Source organism: Neofelis nebulosa, chromosome 11 (genome assembly GCF_028018385.1).
Source record: "Neofelis nebulosa isolate mNeoNeb1 chromosome 11, mNeoNeb1.pri, whole genome shotgun sequence".
Taxonomy (NCBI): domain Eukaryota; kingdom Metazoa; phylum Chordata; class Mammalia; order Carnivora; family Felidae; genus Neofelis; species Neofelis nebulosa.
In genome coordinates, this window is record NC_080792.1 from 81,452,283 (window position 1) to 81,476,320 (window position 24,038).

At 49.4% G+C, this 24,038-nt stretch overlaps 1 protein-coding gene across 3 annotated transcripts in view; it reads left to right on the top strand.

Moving 5' to 3' along the window:
- Nucleotides 1-24,038, top strand: part of KSR2 (kinase suppressor of ras 2) — a 432,076-nt gene that overhangs the window by 343,904 nt on the left and 64,134 nt on the right. For all 3 annotated transcript variants that reach the window (XM_058691145.1, XM_058691143.1, XM_058691144.1), the window contains exons 10-14: nt 7,410-7,575; nt 15,388-15,429; nt 16,092-16,164; nt 19,931-19,979; nt 21,900-22,267. In XM_058691145.1, the coding sequence (XP_058547128.1) occupies nt 7,410-7,575; nt 15,388-15,429; nt 16,092-16,164; nt 19,931-19,979; nt 21,900-22,267 (698 nt within the window). The remainder of the gene's footprint in view (nt 1-7,409; nt 7,576-15,387; nt 15,430-16,091; nt 16,165-19,930; nt 19,980-21,899; nt 22,268-24,038) is intronic.

Sequence of the window (24,038 nt, forward strand, 5' to 3'; positions counted from 1 at the left end):
TCGAGCCCCGCGTCAGGCTCTGGGCTGATGGCTCAGAGCCTGGAGCCTGTTTCCGATTCTGTGTCTCCCTCTCTCTCTGCCCCTCCCCCGTTCATGCTCTGTCTCTCTCTGTCCCAAAAACAAATAAAAAACGTTGAAAAAAAAATTTTTTAAATGTCCACGGTGGCTATAATAAGAGCACCAGCCTCAGAGAGTTGTCTTGGGGATGAAATGAAGTAATCCACATACAAGCATCTAGTATGGTTCATGGCACATGTTAAGCATCCAGAAAATTCTAGATACTGTTTTCAGCTTAAATCTTGGGTTTCCAATCCAGATCTTAGGTCGGGTCCACTTTTTCCTTGTTATTTGCATAAGATACGTATAGGTCTCTAGAAGAAGGGATCCCCACCTCTGGGGGTGCTTAGGAGGCTCAAATGGTACGGTTCCTAAGAAGTAACTGTGCATGTCTAGAGAACCCATCCTTTTCTTTGTGACATCTTAGGGGGCGGGCTGCTCAGAGCATCTCGAGACCTTCCTCTCTGGCTTTGCCGACATACTGAGCCTCTTGATCAGATGGGACAGAAACACGGGTCAGCTAGATCAGTGACTGTGACATTGTTCTGCTTGTCTGCCAGCGGGAGAATTTGATAAGAGAAATAAATTAACCTCTATTTAGAAAGCAGCTTTGACTTGAAGGTGGACAGGATCTATCACAGGGCCGGGTTATTTTTTCCTCTCTTTCTCTTCTCACTGGCTTCACACAGATTCTTTTTGTCAGGCAATGATGTGGTTAGTGCAATAGATTTCTGAGCCAATTTGGTCTGAAGGCTTCCTTTTCATTGCTCTGTCTCCTCTCCTGTCTGGCTCAGTCAATCCAAGTTCACAAAAGCCCGGCTTTTTCTCCCGACGTAATGGTTAGTTAGAGTGTGCATTTTGGAGTGAGAAGGCCCAGCCTTCGAACTTCGTTCCTTCACTGACTGTGTGGTCATAGCAAGCTCTCTCTGCCTTGGTTCCTTCCCCTCCTCCCCCATTAAAGGGGCAGCACACTAGCTATGACTGGGATTGTGGAAAGGAGTAGATGCAGTGATAGGCGTCAAGGATTTAGTCTGACCCTGGATGGTCAGGGCATGGAATGGCTTGATGGGGGAAAGAGGAACGGAAGGAGGAAGAGGAGGCAGAAAGAGGAAGGGGGGGGGGGGGAGGCAGAGGAGAAGAAGAAACGGCAGTATCTGCCAGCTCCTTGGGGGACCAGGCTATAGCCCTTGTCCCTCCAGGTCAAGGTATCAGAACCCCATCTGCAGTGGTGTCCAAGGCTGAAGATGCGCCTGCTGTAGTGACGCTACTCGAAATGGCTGCATGCCGGCATGCCCTTTCCAGTTGGTCTTGCACTCGGGCCAGCTCCATGGACCTCCAGCAGGGCCGTGGATCACTGTCCTGTTCTTCCATCAAGATTGTGACTCAGCTGCTCTTCTTGGGTCTGCTCCAGTCTGTTACTGCTGACTGGTCTCGTCCTCTACCTTCCCCTCTTCTCCATGTCATTGCTTCTGCCTCCATGTACTTCTCATAACCTTGGCTTCTTTGTTTTCTGGCCTGTCGTGGCTCTTCTGTTCTCTTTGAACCTCATCTCGTCTCTGCCTGTGCGCCTGATGCTGTCGGCCAGCTCATCTTTTCATTCCATGTCATAGTCATGGGCCAGCTGCCATCTTGTTTGGACCTGTGGTCCTGTGTTGGGGGTGGGCCGTGGAGGTCACAAGACAAGTGTGGTTGTTTAGGACTGTCTGTTCACCACAGTCTATTGGGTTGGAGGGTAGGGACAGTTTCCTTAGGAAAAGTCCATGAGAGAGGCAGTTACCATCACCACCATGTCCAGATCAGTGCTCAACTGGGTGGAATGGAATGGGAACATGGGAGATAAGCATGCTTTTGTTCAATTCCCAGAGTCAGATGTGAGTTTCTTGTGACTTGGGACAACCTTGTGCTTCTGCTGCTGGGCTGGGGGTAAGGACCCAGGCCATTAACTCTCTGTATGACACCAGTAAGTCACTCCCCCCCTCCGAGTCCCAGTGTCCCCATCTACGGAATAAGGATTTGGACTGGGAGGTCTCTGAAGGATGTTTCTGTATTTTAGCTGTGCTCTGAAAGAGGAATTATGCCACTAGCCCTTCCTGGAATGATCTGATTTGAGTTTGAGTTTCCCTCGATGGAATGCAACCTCCCGTTGCTGGTCCCATTGGGCCATAGATCTCAGTCTGACCCAAAGAAGGAATTTCCCCTCCTATTGTAGCAATTTGGCCAAGGAATGTGGGTACCATACGCAGCTATCTCTTGAGATGATTCTGTTTATTCACATCAGCCCTGAGCTACAGAGATGAGAAAGACCTAAATCCTTCCCTCAAGGAGGTAGAGCTAATTCCTTGCTCCATAAATGCAATTCCTCATTCCAATCCTCCTTCTTTTCTGTTAATTCACTCATTCATATAACACTTATTACTACCTCTTATGTTTTTGTTTCTGTGCTAAGTTCTGCAGATTCCAAGATGAATAAGACACCATCTAGTAGGAAGAGATAGACCTTTCCCTCCCTCTCTCCTTCTCTCCATCCCTCCAAGGCTCCCTCCCTTCATTTCTTTCTTGTTTTCCTTCATCTAGCACCCATCTATTTAAGGACCACACTGTGGCTGGGAATAGGGAGCTCCCAGCCTAGAGGGCAAAACAGACAAGTAGGCTGAGAAGCGACTGGGTAGAAGCAACAGCTGAAGCCGAGTGAGTGGGAAGAGCCAGCACCAGGAGCGAACGATGTGCTTGACCTGGTGGAGCAGAGGGTCAAGGGAACTTCCCAGAGGAGGGGAGCTGTGAACTGTGTCTTCTAGGCAGACTAGGGATGGACAGATATTCCAAGTCGAAATAACAGCATGTCCCAAGCCTTGAAGATGTGAAGTGGCCTGGTTGGTGTTGGGGACCGTGAGCCCCCTCATCCAGCAATAATGTAGCACCCCTACCTGATGAGGTAGGGTCAGTGGAAGCCTAGTGGAGAGTCAGAACTTTTACCACCACCCAAATAATGAGGCTACTCTGTTGTGCTTGGTGTCTGTGAAGGCTACATGGGGAATGGTAATAGTACCTCTTAGTAGAAGTAGTACCTCTCCCAGAAAGAGCGTATCAGTGGAGGCCTATGAAGGGGCTGGAATTCCCACCCCACCCAGCAACAATTAGGAGCCCCTCCTGTCCTCAGGTGCCGACAGAGGCAGAGGGCGTAGGCATCTGGCCCTACCTGGGAATAACAAGACAGCACACACCCTCTTCCCTGCTAGGGCAGGGTCACGGGAAGCCAGCTAAAGCCAAAGGTTTAAGTAAGAACCAGAGTCTCACAACTTAATACCCAGATGTCCAGGCTTCAGTGAAAAATCACTTGTCACACCAAGAGCCAGAAAGATCTCAAACTGAATGAAAAAAGACAACCCATAGATGCCAACATTGAGACAAGTGAGATTTCAGAATTATCTGACAGAGATTGTTAGAGCAGTCATAAAACTATTTCAGCAAGCAATTACAAACACTCTTGAAACACACGAAAAAAGTAGGAAATCTCTGCAGAGAAATACAAAGTCTCAGCAAATGAATCGAAGATATAAAGAGGAACAATATGAAAATTTCAGAACATATAACTGGGAAATGCAAGAATTAAAAGTAAGAACTCAGTGGAGAGACTCAGTGACAGAATGGAGGGACAGAGGAAAGAATATGTGAGCTTGAAGATACAACAGTAGAAATTACACAGTCTGGATAACAGAAAGACAATTGACTAAAAAAAAAATGAGTAGGACCTCAGGGACCCTTGGGACAATAATAAAAGTCCAACATTGGTGTCATCAGAATGCTGAAGGAAAGAATAAAGAGGGCAGGGCTGAAAAAATTCCCCAAGAAATAATGGGCAAAAACTTCTCAAAATGGGCAAAAGACATAAACCCCTGTTCCTGTTTTTCTGATTCAGAAGCTGATATGCATACCATGTTCATGGATTAGAAGATGCAACATAGTTAGGATGTCAGTTCTCCTCAAAATTGATGCCCAATTCCTATCAAAATCCCAGCAAAATATTTTTTTTTGTAGATGAAGACAAAATTATTCTAAATGTTATATGAAAAGGCAAAGGAACTTGAATAACTAAAAACAGTTTTGAAAAAGAATAACGTGGGAGGAATCAGTCTGCCCAAATTCAAAGCTTATTATATAGTTAACAGTAATCAAGACCAAAGAGGATATACAGATGGCAAGTAAACACATGAAAAGATGTTCAATATCATTAGCCATTAAAATGCAAATTAAAACTACTGTGAAATGTCACTGTACTCCTATCAGAATGGCTAAAATAAAAAATAGTGACAATACCAAACATTGGCTAGGATGCAGAGAAAATCAGTCCCTCATACATTGTTGGTGTAAAATAGTGTACCCATTCTGGAGAACGGTTTTTGCCTCTTCTTTAAAAACTAAACATGACAGGGGTGCCTGGGTGGCTTAGTCAGTTGGGCAGTCAACTTCGGCTCAGGTCATGATCTCGTAGTTCATGAGTTCAAGCCTCATGTCGGGCTCTGTGCTGACAGCTCGGAGCCTGGAGCCTGTTTCGGATTCTGCGTCTCCTCTTCTCTGCCTCTCCCCCCACTCACTCTCTGTCTCTCTCTCAGAAATACATAAACATTAAAATATAAAAATACAAAAATACAAAACTGAAACTAAGCATGGCAGTTAATATGCTGTCAAGAAATTTCACTCCTGGGCACTTATCCCAGAGAAATAAACATTTGTTCATACAAAACCTATACCTGAATGTTCATAGAAGCTTTATCCACAGTAGCCACGGAGGGGAAACAACCCAGCTGTCCTTCAATGGGCGAATGGTCACACACACTGTGGTACATCCATGTGATGAAATACTACTCAGCCATCAAAAGGAACAAACTATTGATATATTCAACAACTTGGATGCATCTCCAGATAATTTTTCTGAGTGGGGAAAAAAAAGCGCCAATCCAAAAAGTTTCCATACTGGATGATTCCATGCATAGAGCATTCTTGAAATGACAAAATTATAGAAATGGGGAACAGATTAGTGGTGCCATGGATTAAAGATGGGAGGGAGACATGTGAGGGGACAGAGAAGGAAGTGGGGTGGCTAGAAAAGCACAACATGAGGGGTCCCTGTGGTGGTGGAAATGTTCTGTATGTGGACTGTATCCGCTCGCCATCTGTGTTGTGATATTGTGCTATCATTTTGCAAGATGCAAACATCAGAGAAAGCTGGTGAAGCCTGCATGAGATCTCCATTACTTCTTTTTTTAAAAAACAATTTATTTATTTTTGAGAGAGACAGAATGAAAGTGGGGGAGAGGCAGAGAGAGGGAGACACAGAATCCAAAGCAGGTTCCAGGCTCTGAGCTGTCAGCACAGAGCCTGATGCGGGACTCAAACTCACAAACCTCAAGATCATGACCTGAACTGAAGTTGGACGCTCAACTGACTGAGCCACCCAGGCACCCCAGATCTCTACTACTTCTTAAAACTGCATATGGGGGCACCTGAGTGGCTCAGTCAAGCGTCCAACTCGGTTTTGGCTCATGTCATGATCTCATGCTTCATGAGATCGAGCCCCACGTTGGGCTCTGTGCTGACAGTGCAGAGCCTGCTTGGGATTCTCTCTCTACCCGCCCCCCCCCAATAAATAAACTTTAAAGAAACTGCATGTGAATCCACAGTTATCTCAAATAAAAAGCTCAATTGCAAATTATGTCGTCAACATAATCGCAACCATTGGTTGACAACAAAGTGCCTCAGCCCAGTGGGAGGGGTGTAGGTACATTCATAACCTCATTGAAACTTCACAGCGGACCCAGCAGGTGGGTGTTCTTAGCCCCTGTGAGGGACAAGGGGAGACTGAAATTCCCAGAAGTGAAGTCACTTACTTGGAGGCAGGGGGAGTGAGTGGGCTCTGGGAGGGTGACATCACAGCATAGGCACCCATTGGGCATCTGATGGAGAACACCCGTTTCCTGTCCCCCTTCTTGCCCTCCTATGCTGGTTGGTGTTTCTTACACTGACTCTAGAGTTTGGCAGGTAAACATACCTGTTGTAAAATAACCAGGTCCTACAAAACCATCCCCAGGCACCCGGAACCAGTCAGAGTGATGGACCTCTGAGTAATGGAGGGACCAAGTGACCACTGTCTTGTGAGTGGGCAGATTAAAGTTCCAGCGATGCTGAGATTGAGAGGCAGGAATCCCTTTTATATGATGTTGAGGTTTGCTGGCATTATTCCCACTTTACAGGAGGCAAAACTGAGGGATGGAGAGGTTAAGCGTTTTGACCAGAATGTATGGGGAAGGGGTGGCTATGGGATTTGAATCTGGGTATGCCTGACTCGGGCTCCTGCTGGTTTTAGTTTCCTGGGGCGGCCTTAACAAATGACCACAAACTGGGCAGCTTAAACAACAGACCTTTTTTCCCCCTCGCAGTTCTGGAGGCCGGAAGTCTGAAAACAAGGTGTTAGTGTGGGATTGGTTCCTTTTGGAGGTTCTGAGCGAGGATCCATTCCATGCCTCTTCCCTAACCTCTGGTGGCTCTGGCAATCCTAAGTGTTCCTTGGCTTATAGATGCGACAATCCAGTCTCTATCTCTGTCTTCATGGGGTCTTTTCCTCTGTGTGTGTCTCTCATTTCCCATTTCTTATAAGGACACCTGGAATGGGATTCAGGACCCACCTGAATCCAGAATGATCTCCTCTTGAGATCTGTACCTTAATGACATCTGCAAAGACCTTTTTTCCAGATAGGCTCACGTTCTGAGTTTCCCAGGGGGCAGGTCTTTTGAGGGACACCATTCAAGCCTGCTCCCGATCCCACCGCCGCCAGGGCCCTTCTGAGGGTGCACGCGGGGGTTCCACCTTCGGGTTTGCTTAGAGCAGGTTCGGGGCCCAGCAGAGGCCACGCTGGCTCTGCCTGACATGTGAGGGAAGATGCTTTCGCGTTCTCTCTGGAGCAGCCAGGCTGTCGATTCTTTAATAAACACTTGGGAGGAGAGGTGTTAGGATGGAAAGAGCACTCTGGGCACCTCGGCGTGGGACTTTCCAAAATCAAAAAGGCACAGGGAGCTTGGCTGTCGCCTCTGTGGCTTTCATTATGTGGTAACCTTTCAGTCCGGAGTCCAAACAGCGGACAGGAAATTGATGCCAGAAACTGTTCCTTCCACAGCTGGATGCAACCCAACTTGCAGGTGGGGATGATGAAGCAGGTGGGACTTTGGAAGGTTCTGGTGGCTGAGGAAAGGGGGGGACTAAGGATGCCGGGGTGGGGTTCCTTCCTGCTTGCTCACTCTCACTCACGTGTCTCTGCATCTGTGCCTGCCCCGTCCCCTGCCCTGTTTTCTTTCCGCAGGACCACATCCCTGTCCCTTACCAGCCGGACTCGAGCAGCAACCCCTCATCCACGACGTCCTCCACGCCCTCCTCGCCAGCACCCCCCCTCCCTCCCAGTGCCACGCCGCCTTCTCCCCTGCACCCTTCCCCACAGTGCACAAGGCAGAAGAACTTCAACCTGCCAGGTACCTTTGCATTTGGGGAATCGCGGGGACCGCGGGAGGGGGAGGTTGGGTTCGAACCAGAGCCGTGTCCAGCCGGTCCACGCTTAAAGGCGATGGGTTGAAGAGATGCGGGTGAGTCTTACTATGTTCAGGTCAGTCACCACATATTACTTTATCTGATCTCAGAGGATGAGATGGATGAGAGGATCCAGAAGGTTCTCCCAGCTCATAAATTCCAGAGTACCTAGCTGTGGATCTGAGACTGTGCACCGGGCTATGAGACGCTGGAGAAGCCACTCATGAGATGTTCTGGCTTCTTGGCCTCCTTTGTCATTCGACTTAAGAAAGAGATCTTTCTCTGCTCAGGTGGGCCAGACCTAAGAGTCTTCCTACCTCTTCTGAGGTCCTGCCCAGCCCACTTCCTCTTCTAGGGCCCTAAGGATTTTCTAGCTCAGCCATATTTGCAGCACCACAGCTGATGTCAGGAAGGAGGCCGGTGGGATGAGGTCTGACTTGGCCATGGAACCAGAGTCTAGAACGGCGTTGTTCCCTCTGGTACTCTCTAGCCCCCTGTGGCCATTTAAATTGAAATGAATTAAAATTAAATATAGTTAAAATTTTAATTCCTCAGCCACGGTAGCCACATTTTAATTACCCATTAGCCACTGGTGTCTGGTGGCTGCCATATTGGACAGTGCAAGCATAGAACATTTTTATCATCGCTGAAAGTTCCACTGGACAGTGCTGATCTAGGGACTGATTTCCACCTAAGCCTGCAGGTTTCATGCAAAGGGAAAAATCCCAGGTCCTGCGGTCACGGGTCACACTTCCAAGCCTCATCAGCCATGACGGAATGACCAGTAGGCAGATGAAGGCCCAAACCCACATCTGGCCAAACCCAGATACAACTACCCATTTAAGGACAAGCTGTCACCTACCCACACTGTTTTGATCTGGGCTAAGTCCATAGGAGGAGGGCACATTTTGAAGTCTTGCAAGATTGGGATTTTTTGGTTATGTTCAAGCCTGAGGAAGTCTTGTATCTGTCTGGTATGAGGACTACTCACTCACTGGGCAGCCAGCAAGGACCATAATGTGAGTCACCAGCTGGAAGCATTCCAGCGAGTGCCTCCCAGAGTCAATTAGGCAAAAACCGCCTGCTGTGTCCACGGACTGGGTGCTCCCCCTGCCACCTGCAGGATGGTCCATTTCTGCTTCACTGGAAGGGGGCAAATGCAAGAAGGGCGCTTTGACACTCCATGACCCTCCCCCCGCCCCAAACCTGGGGGGAAGCGGGTCTGGGCGCTTTCTTACCCCTGCTCCATCCCATTCCCAGACACTGACTTCAGGGAATTTCCCCGGAAACTGCTGCACTGCTTCCTTATGGGCCAGGGGCTGGGAGGGGACCTCTGAGGGGAGACCTGTATGTCAGAGTGCCACAGCTCTTTCTGTCCCTAGAGGACTCTGCTGGTGAGAGACCTGGCTAACCCAGGGTGATCACTGTTTCCCTTAACTCCCTCACTCTTTGGGGCAGGGTCCCCGAGGACGGGTCCTTGCCCGTTTGCTGCTAGCCTGCCAGTGGTCCGCACCTACTCCAGAGCATCTCATGACAGTGACATCATTTGGGGTGTGGGCTGAGGGGTCCTCTGAGGGCAGGCACTTTAGAACAGCAGTTAGGAGCATGAGCTCTGGAGCTGGGCTGCTTGGGTTGAATCCCAGCTCTATTGCTCAATCTCGGTGTCGTGCTGGAGCAAACCAGTTACCTCTCTGTGCCTCTGTTTCCTCATCTGTAAAATGGGGATAATGATAAAAGCATCTACTCCATAGAATCGTGGAAGGACCAAACCTCATCATACATGTACCGAGTTGAGCAGAGCGAGTGTCTCGCTGAAGGTCTTGACACACGCCAGCTGGTTCCATTATTACATAAACATAAGAATAACAAATTGCCATGGCTACCATTTCTGGTGTTTCTCATCATCACTGCCAATTAATAGGGGCGTAATCCGAATTGTGGAAATCAAGATGAAATCCTCACATACCCTGGCATTCAGAGCAGGGATCGAATTAATCCTTTTTGAGAAGGTAATTTCACATTGTCTATCAAAGTTTTATAGGTACATTCCGTGGACCAGTGATATGACTTCTAAGACTTTATATACAGATATGCTTGCATAGGGTACAGGGATCTGTACGTAAGGATTTCATTGAGATAGTGAAAACTTTGGACTCAACCCAAGTGGGGAATGGTTAAATACAATCAAGAGAGGAATGGTTGAATACACTGTAATATATCTACATAACCAAATATTCAGCCACCCTTAAAAAGAATGGGGTGGTTCTTTGTGGATATCCTGACATGCAAGGTATACACAATGTCTTGTAAGTGGGAAAACAAGTGATTTGCAAAGCAGTCGGTATAATAAAATCCTATTTATTCTAAAATAATTATATATAGTTGTATGTTTATATGCATGTGTATATATACTTGTCTATTTGTATATGCACAAAAAAGCCTGCAAGAACTTCCTGGCAGCTGTTTCTAAGAAGAAAAATTTTATTTTATGCATTGCTACAGCGTATAGAGTACCAAGGAACGCACCCGTTTCATAATTGAACAATAATCACAAAATGCAATATTGAAGTGGAAAACAAAACGGGACCTTCCAGAAGAGCAGCCAGACCTTCTCCCTTGACTTAGGAGGTTTTAGCCGAATTCCCTCAGAATGACAAGTGCCTGTCTTGTTCACACAAGGTCCTAGTCACCCGTCACGCCCTTGACTACAAGCCTCTGTTGATGGGAAAGGCAGCTGTGGTTATGGTTCCCTGCCAAATGTTGGGTTTTTGAAGACTATTCTGGCTAATACCTAGGCATCATAATGTTCTCAGCATTGACTGATACCTAGAACATTCTTTTCCAGAAGGGTCTATGGGGTTAACAGGCATCTGGCTCACGTGTTGACCTCAGGACATACGGAAGAAGGGTTTTTAGTTGGAAAACGAAGCGCGTCAGGCACAGGCTTGGTAGGATTTATGATTGACCTCCTTGTTCTCCGCCACTTGCTTCTGAATCCTGGGGCCATGTTTGACATGGCAGGTGGCTTATGGGTGTGCTTCCTCCCTTTCAGCACCCCCTACCTCCCTTCACTCTGCCCTGATTCCGTCTCTATGCTCCACAGTGCTCCTTCCCTACCATGATTTTGTTCATTTATTAACTTATTTAGTGTCCGTGTCCTCTGTGACAATCAGAATTATCAGCTTCGTGAGACTGGGAAACATGTCTGCTTCATTCACGCTTCTACACCTGAAGGCCAACACATTGCCTACAGCTTAAGGCACTAACTAAATGGGTTTTTTTCGAATGAATGAATGAATGAATGAGTGAATGACTTGAAATTCATGCACTGCCCAAGGCTGCAGATTTTTCTCTTCAAGTCATTTTCTGGCCCTCAGACTACATCCATCATAAGACATGTTTATTGAACATCTACTATGTACCCGTGGTATACAAGGCACTAGGTATACAGCCATATGCACACCAGACATGCCCTGTTTGAGTTTCCAATGGCTGCTGTAACAAATCGTCACAAGCTTAGTGGCTTAAAACAGCCCAGAAGTATCTTTTGGGATGAGCACTGGGTGTTGTATGGAAAACAATTTGACAATAAATTTCATATATTAAAAAAAAAACAGCCCAGAAGTACTCTCTTACAGTGATGGAGGTCCCAAGTCCAAAATCCGTTTCACTGGTGTCCACAGGGCTGGTTGCTCTGAGGTGCTAGGGAGGAATCCACTTCCTTGCCTTTCCCCAGCCTCCAGCGGCTGCCTGCGTTCCTTTGCACACGGCTCCACCCCACTCCCACCTCTGTTTCCGTGATCGCATCTCTGACTCTCTAACTCTGACCCGTCTGCCTCCCTCTTGGAAGGACCCTTGTCATGGAAGCGGATGTAGTCACAGTCTCCAGGGATTAGGATGTGTTCGTCTTGGACAGAGCGGCCTCACTCGGCCTGCCACAGCCCCTGTTCTCATGGAGTCTGTAGCTTCGCGGGAGAGACGGGTTAACCACACAGACGCACACCTGAAATGAGTTGCACCAAGTGCCATGAAGGGAAAGGACGGCGGTACAGCAGCCATACAGCAAGTTCAAGAGGAGAGCAAGTTGAGGTTGAAGGGTCCGAGGCGTCTGAGTTCTGAAGATGGGGGAGAGTTGGCTGGGCAGAGGGAGGGGAGCATGTGCAAAGGCCCTGCCCCAGGAAAGAGCTGCAAAAATGTCCCCATGGCCCGAATGCCGTGAATAAGGGACAAGTGGCACCAGGTAGGACTCAGAGCTACAGGGATGAGGCTTGGCCGGGCCTTGCAGGGCCACGGCAGGAATCCAGATTTTCTTTAAAGGGTGTAGGCAGAAGGTGACTTACCCTCCATCCTTCCTTCTAGAAGACGATCCAGGCTGCTTTGGGGGGAGGCCTTAGGGAAGGAAGGAGGGAAGGAGGGTTTTGGGGTAGAAGTGAAGTGCCTTCAAAGTGGCCTGCGTATCTCTCTGGCCTCCAGCCACCTGAGGACTCCCAGTTCCCAAGACCTCTTCAATGCCAGGGAGTCAGGAGCCGCTCGGATTCATCATCAGGAACGAGCTGTTCTCTGGCACACGGAGGGGTTGAGGAGGGAGGGGGCTGGCTCTGTGCATGGAGACCTTCGCCAGTGTCCCTTTGCCTGACCCCTGTCCCTTGTCAGAGCGGTTTTTGCTGTCCCTCGCCCAGCTGCCGCTCCATAAAAGAATGTCACTGCTGGCTATCCTTTGCTGCAGACACCGAATCCCCCGTCTCCACTGGGGAGGGAAGAGATCAGCTAAGCTTCTTGAGAACCCTGGGTAGTTTTCTCTTTTTTAATTTTAGCCTCTTGTTGACTGCGTGCAATGAAAAAACAAAAAACAAAACCTAAGTTATCTAACAGAAGAAAGAAAGGTCCTTGAAGTCCTGGAGGTTGGTTTTGTTTTAAAGCTTTGCTCTGTGACCTTGGCCGAGTTGCTTCTCACCCTGGGCACCTCATTTTCCAGAATCAGGAAATGCATCCATTTGGATTCCAACTATCTGGGATATTTGGGGATTGCTGTGCTAGGAGAGAGTTGATTAATTCAATAAACACGAGTTGTGCACCCACTGGTACCAGGCCCCTCTCTGTCCTGGGGAGTTAATAAATCAGTTCCAGCCTCGGGGGCAGCTAATGACTTCGCTCTTTGAAACCGATTTTCTCTTAATTATAAATCATTCTTGTCTGTTTATTAAGAGAGCTTAGAAAGATATTGGCTTATTCGCTGCAGCGAATGCTTATTCAGCACCACTATGCACTCTTATCTCATGGAATGATGATCTCAGCCCTGCGAGGGAAAGACTGTGATTATCCCGTGGAAACTGAGACTCAGAGAGAGTTGCCCAAGCTTTTACAAATAGCCAAAGGAAGAGTGAGGATTCAGCCCTACAGGATCAGCCTCCTACTCCTGCTGTCCAGCTCATCTTTGCTTTAAACCGGAAGTCAACAAACTTTTTCTATAACGGGCCAGAGGGTAATATTTTAGATTTTGTGGGCCATATAGTCTCTGTTGTTGCAAATATTCAGCTCTGACGTCATAGCATGTCGGCAGCCAGAGACAGCATGCAAATGAATGAATGTGACTGTGTTCCAATAAAACTTTATGGACAAAAGCAGGTGATGGTCCAGATTTGGCCCCTGGGCCATGGCTTGTCAACCCCTGGCCCCAGCCTCTGAACCAGTGCGGTAATGCTTGGTGAGTCAGCGTGCAGTTGTAGGTTGTCCCTGCAGGTAATAAAATTGCTTCTGGAAGCACGCTCACCAGTTTGGACTCCTATCTGACTCCATTCCTGCTCAGTGTGGCCTCTCCACTGCCCACGATACCCTTGTCCCCCACCCCTGCTCCAGGCCCTCCACCCCACAGGAGTAAGGGGTAAACATTAGAAACCTCGGGGATGTCCGGAACTAGCACTGGGAGTAAAATGAATTGTGGGTGAATCAGCAGTGAAGTTGAGGAAATTGCTTTTTTCCCTAAATACAGAAATTAACCCATGCTTGTGGTAGGCAGAATAATGGTACCCCCAAACTCCCCACGCTCTAACCCCAGAATCTGTGGATCTGTGACTTTATAGGTGACTTGACTTTGCAGGGATGATTAAGTTAAGGATCCTGCGGTGGGAAGATTACCCTGGATTATCCAGATGGATCCTAAATGTAACCACAAGGGTCCTTATAAGAGGGAGACAAGAAGGTCAGAGATGGTAGGAGGTGATGTCAGGACAAGGGGAGCAGAGACTAGAGTCGTGGGCTCAGAGCCAAGAAGTGCATGCAGGCTCTAACATCTGGAAGAGGCAAGGCATGGATTCTCCTCTGGAGCTTCTGGAAAGAACCAGCCCCGGCGACACCTTGCTTTTAGCCCCTTATGACTTATTCCAGCACCTCCGACCTCCAGAACTATAAGATAAATGTGTTATTTTAAGCCACCAAGTGTGTCATAATTTGTTACAGCAGCAACAGGAAAACTAATACAATGCTCAATGTAGAAAATTTGAAAAACACAGGAAATGCACAGTTTCCCAATTTTGTTGAGATGTAATTGACATATAACATCGTATATGCTTAAGGCGCACAAGGTAATGATTTGGTACATATGTGTGCTGGGAAATGATCACCACAGTCCAAGTTTCTATCCATCACCACACACAGTTACAAATTTTCCTCCTTGTGATGAGAACTTTTAAGATCTACTCTCAGCAACTTTCAAAGATACAGAACAGTAATTGTGAACTGTAGTCACTATGATGTGCGTTACCTCGCCAGGACTTAATTTGTCTTCTGATTGGAAGTCTGTACCTTTTGACCAGCTTCAGCCTGTTCCCTAACCCATCTGGTTGTTTCTATGAATTTTTTTTTTCAAATTCCGCATGTTACATGATCTCATACAGTATCTTTCTCTGTCTGACTTAATTCACTTAGCACAGTGCCGTCGAGGTCCATCCATGTTGCAATGGCAGGATTTCCTTCTTTTTTTAAAGACTGAATTGCATTCCATTGTATGTACATGTGTATATATATATTGTGTGTGTGTGTGTGTGTGTGTGTGTGTACGTGTGCCATTTGCTTTATCCGTTCACCCATCAGTGGACCCTTGAGTTGCTTCCGTGTCTTGGCTCTTGTAAATAATGCTGCATTGAACACGGGGGTGCAGATTATCGTTCCAGGATAGTGATTTCGTTTCCTTCGGATATATTCCCAGAAGCTGGATCACGTGGTAGTGCTATTTTTTTTTTGCGGCACCCCCATGCTGTTTTCCCCAATGGCTGTGCCAGTTTGCATTCCTACCCACAGCACCCCACTCTTTCCCCTTTCTCTTTCCCCTCACCACACTTCTCTTTTCTCTTTTTGGTAGTAGACATCTTAACAGGTGTGAGATGATATCTCATTGTGTCCTAAAGGATTTTTTGAAAGCATCTGTAATCAAAGAGGGGAAAAAATGACTATTTTAGATTATGGTTTCACAGACTTTTCTCTGTGTGTATGTGTCCCTGTGCAGTTAACAAAAAATGGGATTGTGCTCTGGGTGACTCTCTGTTCTCCGGGAGCTGCCCGTGGGAGGGTTGGCTTGGATGTCCAGAGCTCTGCTTCCTTTATACATGCTCTCAGCCCCCTGTCATTGAGAAGGTCTGCAGAAATCTGGAACCCCTCGAGGGTGGGCAGGGAACCCACGTGGTGGCTGTGGGAACCCAATCTGTTACTTGCAGGGACAGCTCGGGGCAGTGCTCACGTTGGTATTTTCGTTCTTTTGCCAGCGTCCCACTACTACAAGTACAAACAGCAGTTCATCTTCCCAGGTGAGTCCGTGCACGCTCAGGCCCTTCTGAACGAGCCTGCTGAGGTGCGTGGGTTGCTGGAATGGACGAAGGCGAAGGTTGTTGGGATGGGCAAGCTCAAAGAGGATGGCGGTGGGACCACTAGACCCCAGGATAATGGTGGGATGTAGAGGTGGAAAAGGAAAGACTGGGAGGCCCCAAGGGCACAGTGGTACCAAGGAGATCCCAAGGCTCAAGGGCAAGGCCTGAGGAGGTGGTCTGCAATAGAAGGACAGGCCAGGGTAAGGAGGGGTCCAGAGCCCATGTGGCAGGGGAGAGGTGGTCAGAGGTGAGTTGGGCACTGGGAGACGTGAAACCAAGTGGCCTCACCATCCCAAAGAGAACTCAGGAGTTGGGGGGTGATTCGGAGGTGACCAGTGGATGCTTCGGGTCAGAGGCTTGGGGTTCTGGCAGCCTCCTAGTCAAGAGTGGGGCATTTGGTTCAGGATGTCATCTTAGAACACTGGTGCTTCTGAGCAGGAAAAGCACAGGTGATTGAGAAAGGGACAGAGGGGACTGGCCAGCCCCAGGCGCACCATGATCTGGTGAGAAGTTACTAGCTGCCCCATCTCCCAGCAATTAGGTCTTTGGGGGGAGACTGTGGACTCCTTGTTGGATTTCTGACTCTCACGTCTGCCTCTCAGATGTAGTGCCAGTGCCAGAGACGCCGACCCGGGCGCCCCAGGTCATCCTGCATCCGGTGACCTCGAATCCAATGTAAGTGGAACAGAGACCTCCTTCTCCTGTCCTGGGTCTTCAGTCTGCTCAGGGTCACTGTCTTCTGTCTTCCTGGTCCTGGAATTGATGGGGCGGGATACTGAGGGAGAGAGAGACACGGGGAATGACTCAAGGAGAGGGAGAGGATGACAGCCTCCCTCAGCCTAGGTCCAACAAGTCGTCTGTGCTTTGTGTCCTGACCCTGCTTGTCAAGTGTGATTTCCAGGGGCTGGACCGTTTCCTCAGGCTCCCCAGACTTTTCTATGATCAGAAAGCTAACTTTCGGTAATAGCTAGAACTTAATGAAAGAACGGTCATCCTACGTCATTGTCCCCCCCTTTAAAAAGAATAATTTAGGCTGATACCAGGGATCAGCAAACTACAGTCTATGGGACAAATCCTGTTTGCCCCTTGTTTTTATAAATAAGGTTTTATTGGGTGGCTCAGTCGGTTGAGTGTCTGTCTTCAGCTCAGGTCATGATCTCATGGTGAATTTGAGCCCCGCGTCGGGCTCTGGGTTGACAGCTCGGAGCCTGGAGCCGCTTCAGATTCTGTGTCTCCCTCTCTCTCTCTGCCCCTCCCTCACTCACACTCTGTCTCTCTCTCTCTCTCTCTCTCTCTCTCTCTCAGAAATAAATAAACATTAGAAAAAATTATAAATAAAATTTTATTGCAACACAACCATGCCCATTTGTTCACGACATACTGTCTCTGGTGGCTCTCAGACTACAACAGCAGAGTTGAATCGTTCCCAACAGAGACCATACGGCCTGCAAAGTCTAAAAGATTTACTCTCTGGCCCTTTACAGACCAAGTTTTCTGGCCCTTGGTTTATACCATTATAGAAATAATACAAACTAATTTTGGGAAATGTGGACTGTTCTGTAAAAAAAAAAGGGAAACTAATCACTCATAATCATATCACCCTTAGAATTTTGATGTGTGCTCTGTCTCTCGTGTTTTTATATACTTGTGACTCATGATATATGCCCTTTCCAGCCTGCTTTGTTATCCCTTAAAAAAGCTATAGCATTGCATTTTTCATATGATCTCAGACTCTTCATAGACCTTGGTCTCCATGGCTGTAAAATACTATTATCGATGTAGAACAATGGCCTTAACCATTTCCCTCTTGCCAGATCTCCTATCTTCCCATAGTTCACTATTGTAAACAACACTGCAGTGAATGTCTCTGTACGTGGCACCTTTGGCGTCCTTGGGACACACACTCTCTTTCTAGGTGGGGTATTGTTTGTGCAGCCGCAGTGAAACCACCTTCCTTGACTTAACTTCTTCGGCCGGTGGCCCAAGCGTAGGGCATGCTGGAGACCTAATTTCGATCCGACCGGTTTCCCAACTCACACTTTTGCCCATTTGGTTGTTCCTCCGGCTCCCCGCTAACTGCTGCACCCTTCCTGCCCCATGTTACGGACTTTGTTAAAGACCCTGGTGTTAAAGACCCAGATCCGTGAAATCAAGGGGGCAGCAGTTTGCCAGGGAGATGGTGCTGACTTCCAGCTCCCGGTCGTTCCTCTTCTGCACATAAGCCAATTCCACAATGTGTGCAAGACGAACTCCGGGTTATTAACTGGCAGTCAGGGAGCGCCCGCAAAATACGGCGTCGGTAGCTGCTTGCGATCTGCTTAGAAGTGCATGGAGTGACGGCCACTAACACTTCACAGGAAGAAGTAATTTAATCGCCCAGTGACTGTAATCACGCCTTGATGCAGGCAGAGGAAGGCTGCCTGGTTTGTTGTTGGGTGAGGAGGGACTCCAGCTGCCTTGTTCCACCCGGATCTCCCCAAAATGCCAAGTTCCCGGCAGATGTTCCCGGGGCCGGCCGGGCCGTAAATGATTGGTTGATAGGAAAGCAGAGGGCACTTTGTGACCCACCCGTCTCTCCCCGTTTCGTTCTTGCAGCCTCTTAGACTCCCTCTGGCCAAGAGCCCCTCCCGGAAGTGGGTTGGCTCTGTCTGCAGGGTCAGCAGCCTCTTGGGGTCTCAGGGTTAGGAGAGCGGTGGCCCCTCAAGTGAGGGGGTGGGTAGGGGCCCCTGCTAAGCTTCCAGAGGTGCTCATTGTGATTCCTTCCTGCTGCCGGTTCTGTGCCTTCAGCAGCCCAGTTACAGTCTCCGCACTGCACTCCGTAAACACGTACACCTCCTCTACTCTGAAAACACACCCCCAGAAACACCTCTAACACACACTGTCCCCCACGTCCCCGTCACATGCCATGTGCTCCAACACTCCCCTCACACCCCAGTACGTACCCAGCTGTCAACACACGGTGAGCCCCCAACGTCCCCCACGGGGTACACCCAACTCACATGTGCCCAGAACAACCCCTGCACAGAGCACATCCCATAATACCCACGCAGTACCCAATCTATACTTAGTACTCACACACGCAAACACACTGATCCCTCCCCAGCCCTGCACTCAGCCTGCGCCCACGCTCAGAACAGCTGCGGCTCACGAGCTCAAGACTGCATCACACTCGCGCACGGACCCAAGTACACGCGTGCACGTGCTCCCACCTGTGTCTTCCAGTCCTTCCAGATACGGTTTTGTTCGTTCTCACTCCACGCATCCCGGTTCACCGTGATTGGCGACATCCAGCCAACTCAAACACTGCGAGTTCTCAAAACACATCCCATAATCTCTCCGGGGAATTTCCATCATGCTCCATCTATTCAGTTCATGCCTGACTTTTGGCCCGTGTCACTTTCAGCCTTCCTGCACTGTATCTCCGTACTTGCTTTCGTCCCTTCGGTAGTAACATAATAGTCCCCAAAGTCAGGAGCCACGCAGGTTTCGACTCTGTGTCCCTCGGAGGGCCTCGCCCCGTTCCTGACACATGCAGGTTTCCCCCACTATCCGAAAGTAGAGCATTCCTACAAAACCTTTCATAAGCCAACACGGTGTCATGCGAAGACGCGATTATCATTCATTTATAATGCAAAAATTGGCGGGTGTCCCCAGACCTGAGAACTTTCTCCCTTAGGCTTCTCTGATACCTTAGGACGCATCTTGCTAACAGATGCACAAAATAAATCGAGATAAAGCACAGATGCTCATAGATACTGCTCAAAGGTGTGGAGGCTTGAGGCTGAGATGCTGAGGGTAGGCCCCCAGGGAAGGAGCTTGGAGGCACCACTCACACTGCTCAGGGTGCCCGCTGCCTCCGTAATGGCCGGTGGCAAAGCAAAAGCTGAAGGCAACTTCCGCTTGTCACCCCTTTCCACAGAAGCAAAAGTCCTCTTGGAATTTCTTTTGGTCAGCAAAACAGACACCAGTGTAGATCTTTCATAAAAGCAAAGCGGCATGGCGCTGAATTTCAAAAAGCAGGGGGCGGGGGGGGGGGGGGAACCTGTAATCCCGAACGCTAAGGTCCTTCCAGAAGATTCCGAACCCGAGTGAACGCTAGAGGTCTCGTTCATTCTTTCCTAGCACACACCCAGAGTTCTGAGGATTCTTCCACCCGTGGCATTAGGCCAGTTTATAAGGAAGCTGCTAGATTAGTGGAAACCAAAGCAAGAAAGAAAAATGAGTCCTGAGCAGCCCAGAAAGTCTGTTGAAAACAGTGTCCTTGTCCTCGCTTCTTCATGGTGAGGTTATGGATTAGTTTTGACGCAAATGTTGAAGTGAATTTTGAGATGAAGGCTTGATGGCCAGGGCTTCTCGTTCAAGGACTCTTGATACGCGGCTAGACAATACACAGACCTACCTTTTCACGCGAGGGTCACATCTATTTTTCTTTTCTTTAAAGCTTGGAAGGAAATCCATTACTTCAAATTGAACTGGAGCCAACCTCAGAGGTGAGATTCGGAGAGAGTGGCGCACCTGTTTCCCGGGGGTTGCCCAGCGCTTGGCAGAGCCGATGGGTGTCTTTAATGACGCGGAGGGCTTGGGGCGGCGGGCGGTGGGGTGGCCCTGTTTTTGATGGACGTTCTAACAAGCGGGGGCCCCTCCCGGCACCAAGCCTAGTGGACCGTTATACGGCGCGCATCACGGAAAAGCTAGCTGTGCAGACGTTGGCAAGAGATTTACATTCTTAGCGGAAAAATCGGCCTAGGGCCAGGTGAGTACCAAGGGAGATGTGCCCCACTGCCTTCCAAAGAACACGTGGGAGGAGGCAGAGTTCTGGGGACACCGAGCCTGGCAGGCTTTTGAGAATGGTCTGGGGCTTCTTCTCATCCGCCAGAACTTCTGGAGGAATAAACGAAGTGTCCTGGGTAAGAACCATGGACTCCTCAGCCCTGTGGGTGTGCCCCGAACTGAAAGGAATAGAGCCAGGGTTTCCAGAGAAAACCAGGTCCTTTCGGCAGGTATTGTGGTCCTTGAAAAATTATCCCTGGGGAAGCCAGTGTTTCCTGTGTTGTTTCTCCTGAGTGGGCCATGAGGGGCAAGTTTGCTCAGGTTTGGGCTCAGGAAGACCAGCGGCCAGCCAAAGGGCCACTGCCTCAGGCTGCTTAATCAGCCCCCAAGCCTCTGGGAATCCCCACTGGCTGGGGTGCCTGCTGCTCCCTCACTGGAGCTAAAGAGGCCGTGGGGCAGGACACTCCCAGCCCCCATGCTGGGAAGGTGGGTCCCTGGCCCTTGAGCGGCTAATGATCGGGGTGGTCATGCCTAAGTGTCCGGGGGCCCTGTGGGTGTGCTGGATAAAAATGCGAATTTCTGGCCCTGGCCTGCTGCTTTCTGATTGAGCAGCTCTGGGTGGGGCCCAGGAATCTGCATTTTCCCAGGAAGCCCAGTCGCTGTTGCATACAGGTGGTCAGGTCTGTGCAAGGAACTTAACAGCCTTTCGTGTCATTGGAAACCTCACACCATCCCCAGGGGCAGATTTTATCAGCTCTGCTTTATGACTGGAAAAAGGAAGTCTCAGAGAAGTCCCGTGGCTTGCCCAAAGTCACACAGAGGCCAGATTTCCGCTCATTTCTTCTGATTGTTAAGCCCATCCTATCAGCCAGCCTCTCTGCCCTCGCGGCTGCATAGGAAGCCCAGGTGTCTGGCCCGTGCAGAGTAGCTGTGACCTCTCCCTTTTTCTGACTCATCCATTCCAAATTCCCTGGGGGAAAAAGGCACTCTACATTGAGGATCGTCACATGTTCTGTGCAGACAGCTGAGGCACATGTAGTTGTGCCTGTTGCCTTTATCACACACGCGTAAGGAGACAAGCCACAACATCACGGTAGACTAGGAGGGCGTTGGATATTAGGAGTTGAGACACCTGAGATTTAACCCTAGCTCTGCCTGGCTGTGTGATAGAGAGCCGGGCGTCTCCCAGGGTGACCAGTCAACTCTGTTTGCTGGGACTGAAGGACTTCCCAAGGGGACTTTAAGTAATCTCTACACCCAGTGTGGGGCTCCAGCTTACAACCTTGAGATCAAGAATCACATGCTGTACTGACTGAGCCTGTCAGGTGCCCCCACCAAGGGGACTTTCAGTGCCCAGACCAGGAAAGTCGCAGCAAACCGGAATGGGTGGCCCCCTAGCATTTCTCTTCCATGAACCTCAGTTTCCCCCTTAGCACAGGAGCATGGGATTACCACGATCTCCCTTTCAGCCCCTTCATTGTATACGATTCTAGACGAGAGTGGCCTGCTCTAATAGGTCTGTGTGCACACCAGCCGAAAATGCACATAGAGACGTGTCCCAGTGGGACCCAGTGGGACCTCGTGGGAAGGCGGGGCAGTGTCAGGAGCCGCTCTGACCGCTCTCCCCTTTCCGCCCACAGAATGAAGAGGGCCACGACGAGGCCGAGGAGTCAGAGGACGATTTTGAGGAGATGAACCTGTCCCTGCTCTCAGCCCGGAGCTTCCCACGCAAGGCCAGCCAGACCAGCATCTTCCTGCAGGAGTGGGACATCCCTTTTGAGCAGCTGGAGATTGGCGAGCTCATTGGAAAGGGCCGCTTCGGGCAGGTGTATCACGGCCGCTGGCATGGCGAGGTGGCCATCCGGCTGATCGACATCGAGAGGGATAATGAGGAACAGCTCAAGGCCTTCAAGCGGGAGGTGATGGCCTACAGGCAGACGCGGCATGAGAACGTGGTGCTCTTCATGGGTGCCTGCATGAGCCCACCCCACCTGGCCATCATCACCAGGTCAGTCCTGCCGGGGATCCCCACCCGTGGGTCTGTCCCCAGAGCTGTGCTTCTGGCAGAGTTGAGAAGTGGGGGTTTCCCGTTGACTCGTCGTTCCGGTGAATGGAGCGTCTCCAGCTCTACCGATTCATAATTGTGTGGTTCTAAGACTTGAGAGTCCAGGAAGTGCTTTTGATGGTAAAACTCTTTGGCAGAGCGGGGCCACGGGGAGAGCACTGAATGGAAGTTAGGAAAGTTGGTTCTAGATGCCCCCCTGTGCCCCGAGTATTTGTGAAACGATATCGCTGAGACTCACTGTCTCCACGTGTAAATTGAACGGATTGGGCTAAATCAGAAGTCGGCAGACTTTTTCTGTAAAGGGCCCAGTAGAGAATAGTTGTGGCTTTATGGGCCAGACCGTTTCTGTAGCAACTGCTGCACTCTGCCACTGTGGTGGGAAAGGAGCCCCAGACAAGATGTAAGTGGATGTACGTGGCCGGGTGCCAATAAAACTTTACTTATAAAAGCGAGCAACGTGCTGGATTTGGCCCTCGGTCCCTGCTGTGCCGATTCTGGACTAAGATTCTGACAGCTGTTACTCTGGCTTTCGTTAAAGCAGCAGATGACATGTGGAGAGCTTTACCATTGCTATCTTAAATATCCAGGGTCCACGGTCGATACCTGCACAGAAGGGGTTATTAACAGAGAACTGACATTAAGGAAACGTCAAATGATAGCAACTTTCCTGCACTTGCTGTCTAACCTCACCCAGTGACATCGGGCATTGGAAAAAAAAAATAGCTTTGCTTTCAGTCGAACAGCCGTGAAACTATCCTTTGGTGTGTGTTTCACCTCTGGCTGCTGTTCTCCCGTTGCATCAGGACTGGCCACAGCAGTGCTGTTCGTGGTATGGCCTGTGATGCCAGGAGTCACTTAGGAGCTGTCTGCTTCCCATTCTCAGCTCAAGCGATAAGATCTCAAACACACAAGCCTCTCCTCTCGGCAGGTGCGTAGCAGGAGCTGTGAGCTCAGGGAAGAGCTGGTGTGTTTCGGGTCTGTTCCCTTGTGATACAGAGCATCCTTGAGTCCATTTACAAGATCTCAGTGGTCAGAAGAAAATGGGTTATTGTCTGTCATCGTTGATTATGCAGATGATGGATTGACTGGAACCCATGTGTCAGATGGTAAATGTTTTCAAAGGATTGGATTTCAGGAGATGGCTCTTCAGTCCTCCTTAGACCAGGGTAAAAATGGTCGTCCTCCACTCTAAAAAGGACAGAAGAGGCTCTCAAATAACCAGCTCAGATCAGATTTAGGGGCTGAGCTGTTCCCATGAGGTGAGTGTATCAGTAAGCTTTTGCTGAGTAACAAATTACCCCCAACACTCAGAGTTTTCCTCTCTTCTATGGACAGTTCTGTGCTGAGCCAGTCCCAGTAGCTGGGCTCTTGGATATGTCTGTGGTCAGCAGGCAGGTCAGACAGGGGGCTGGTCCTTCTTGGATGGCCTCATTCACATGTCTGCAGGTTGGCAGGTTATCAGCCGGCATGCCCCGATTCTCTTCCTGATGGTCTCTTATCCCCCAACAGCTTAGCTTGGGCTCATCGTGGTCTCAGGGTTCCAAGTGAAGGAAGAGGTCAGGCCCTGATGGGCAAGGGCCTTTCCCTCCTCTATCTGTGTTGCATTGGCCGACGTACATTGGCCAAACCAAGTTGCGTGGTCAACCTAGATTCCCAGCACGAAGAAACAGACTCTGCCTCTGCATGGGAGGATTTGCAATGTCACGTTACAGGG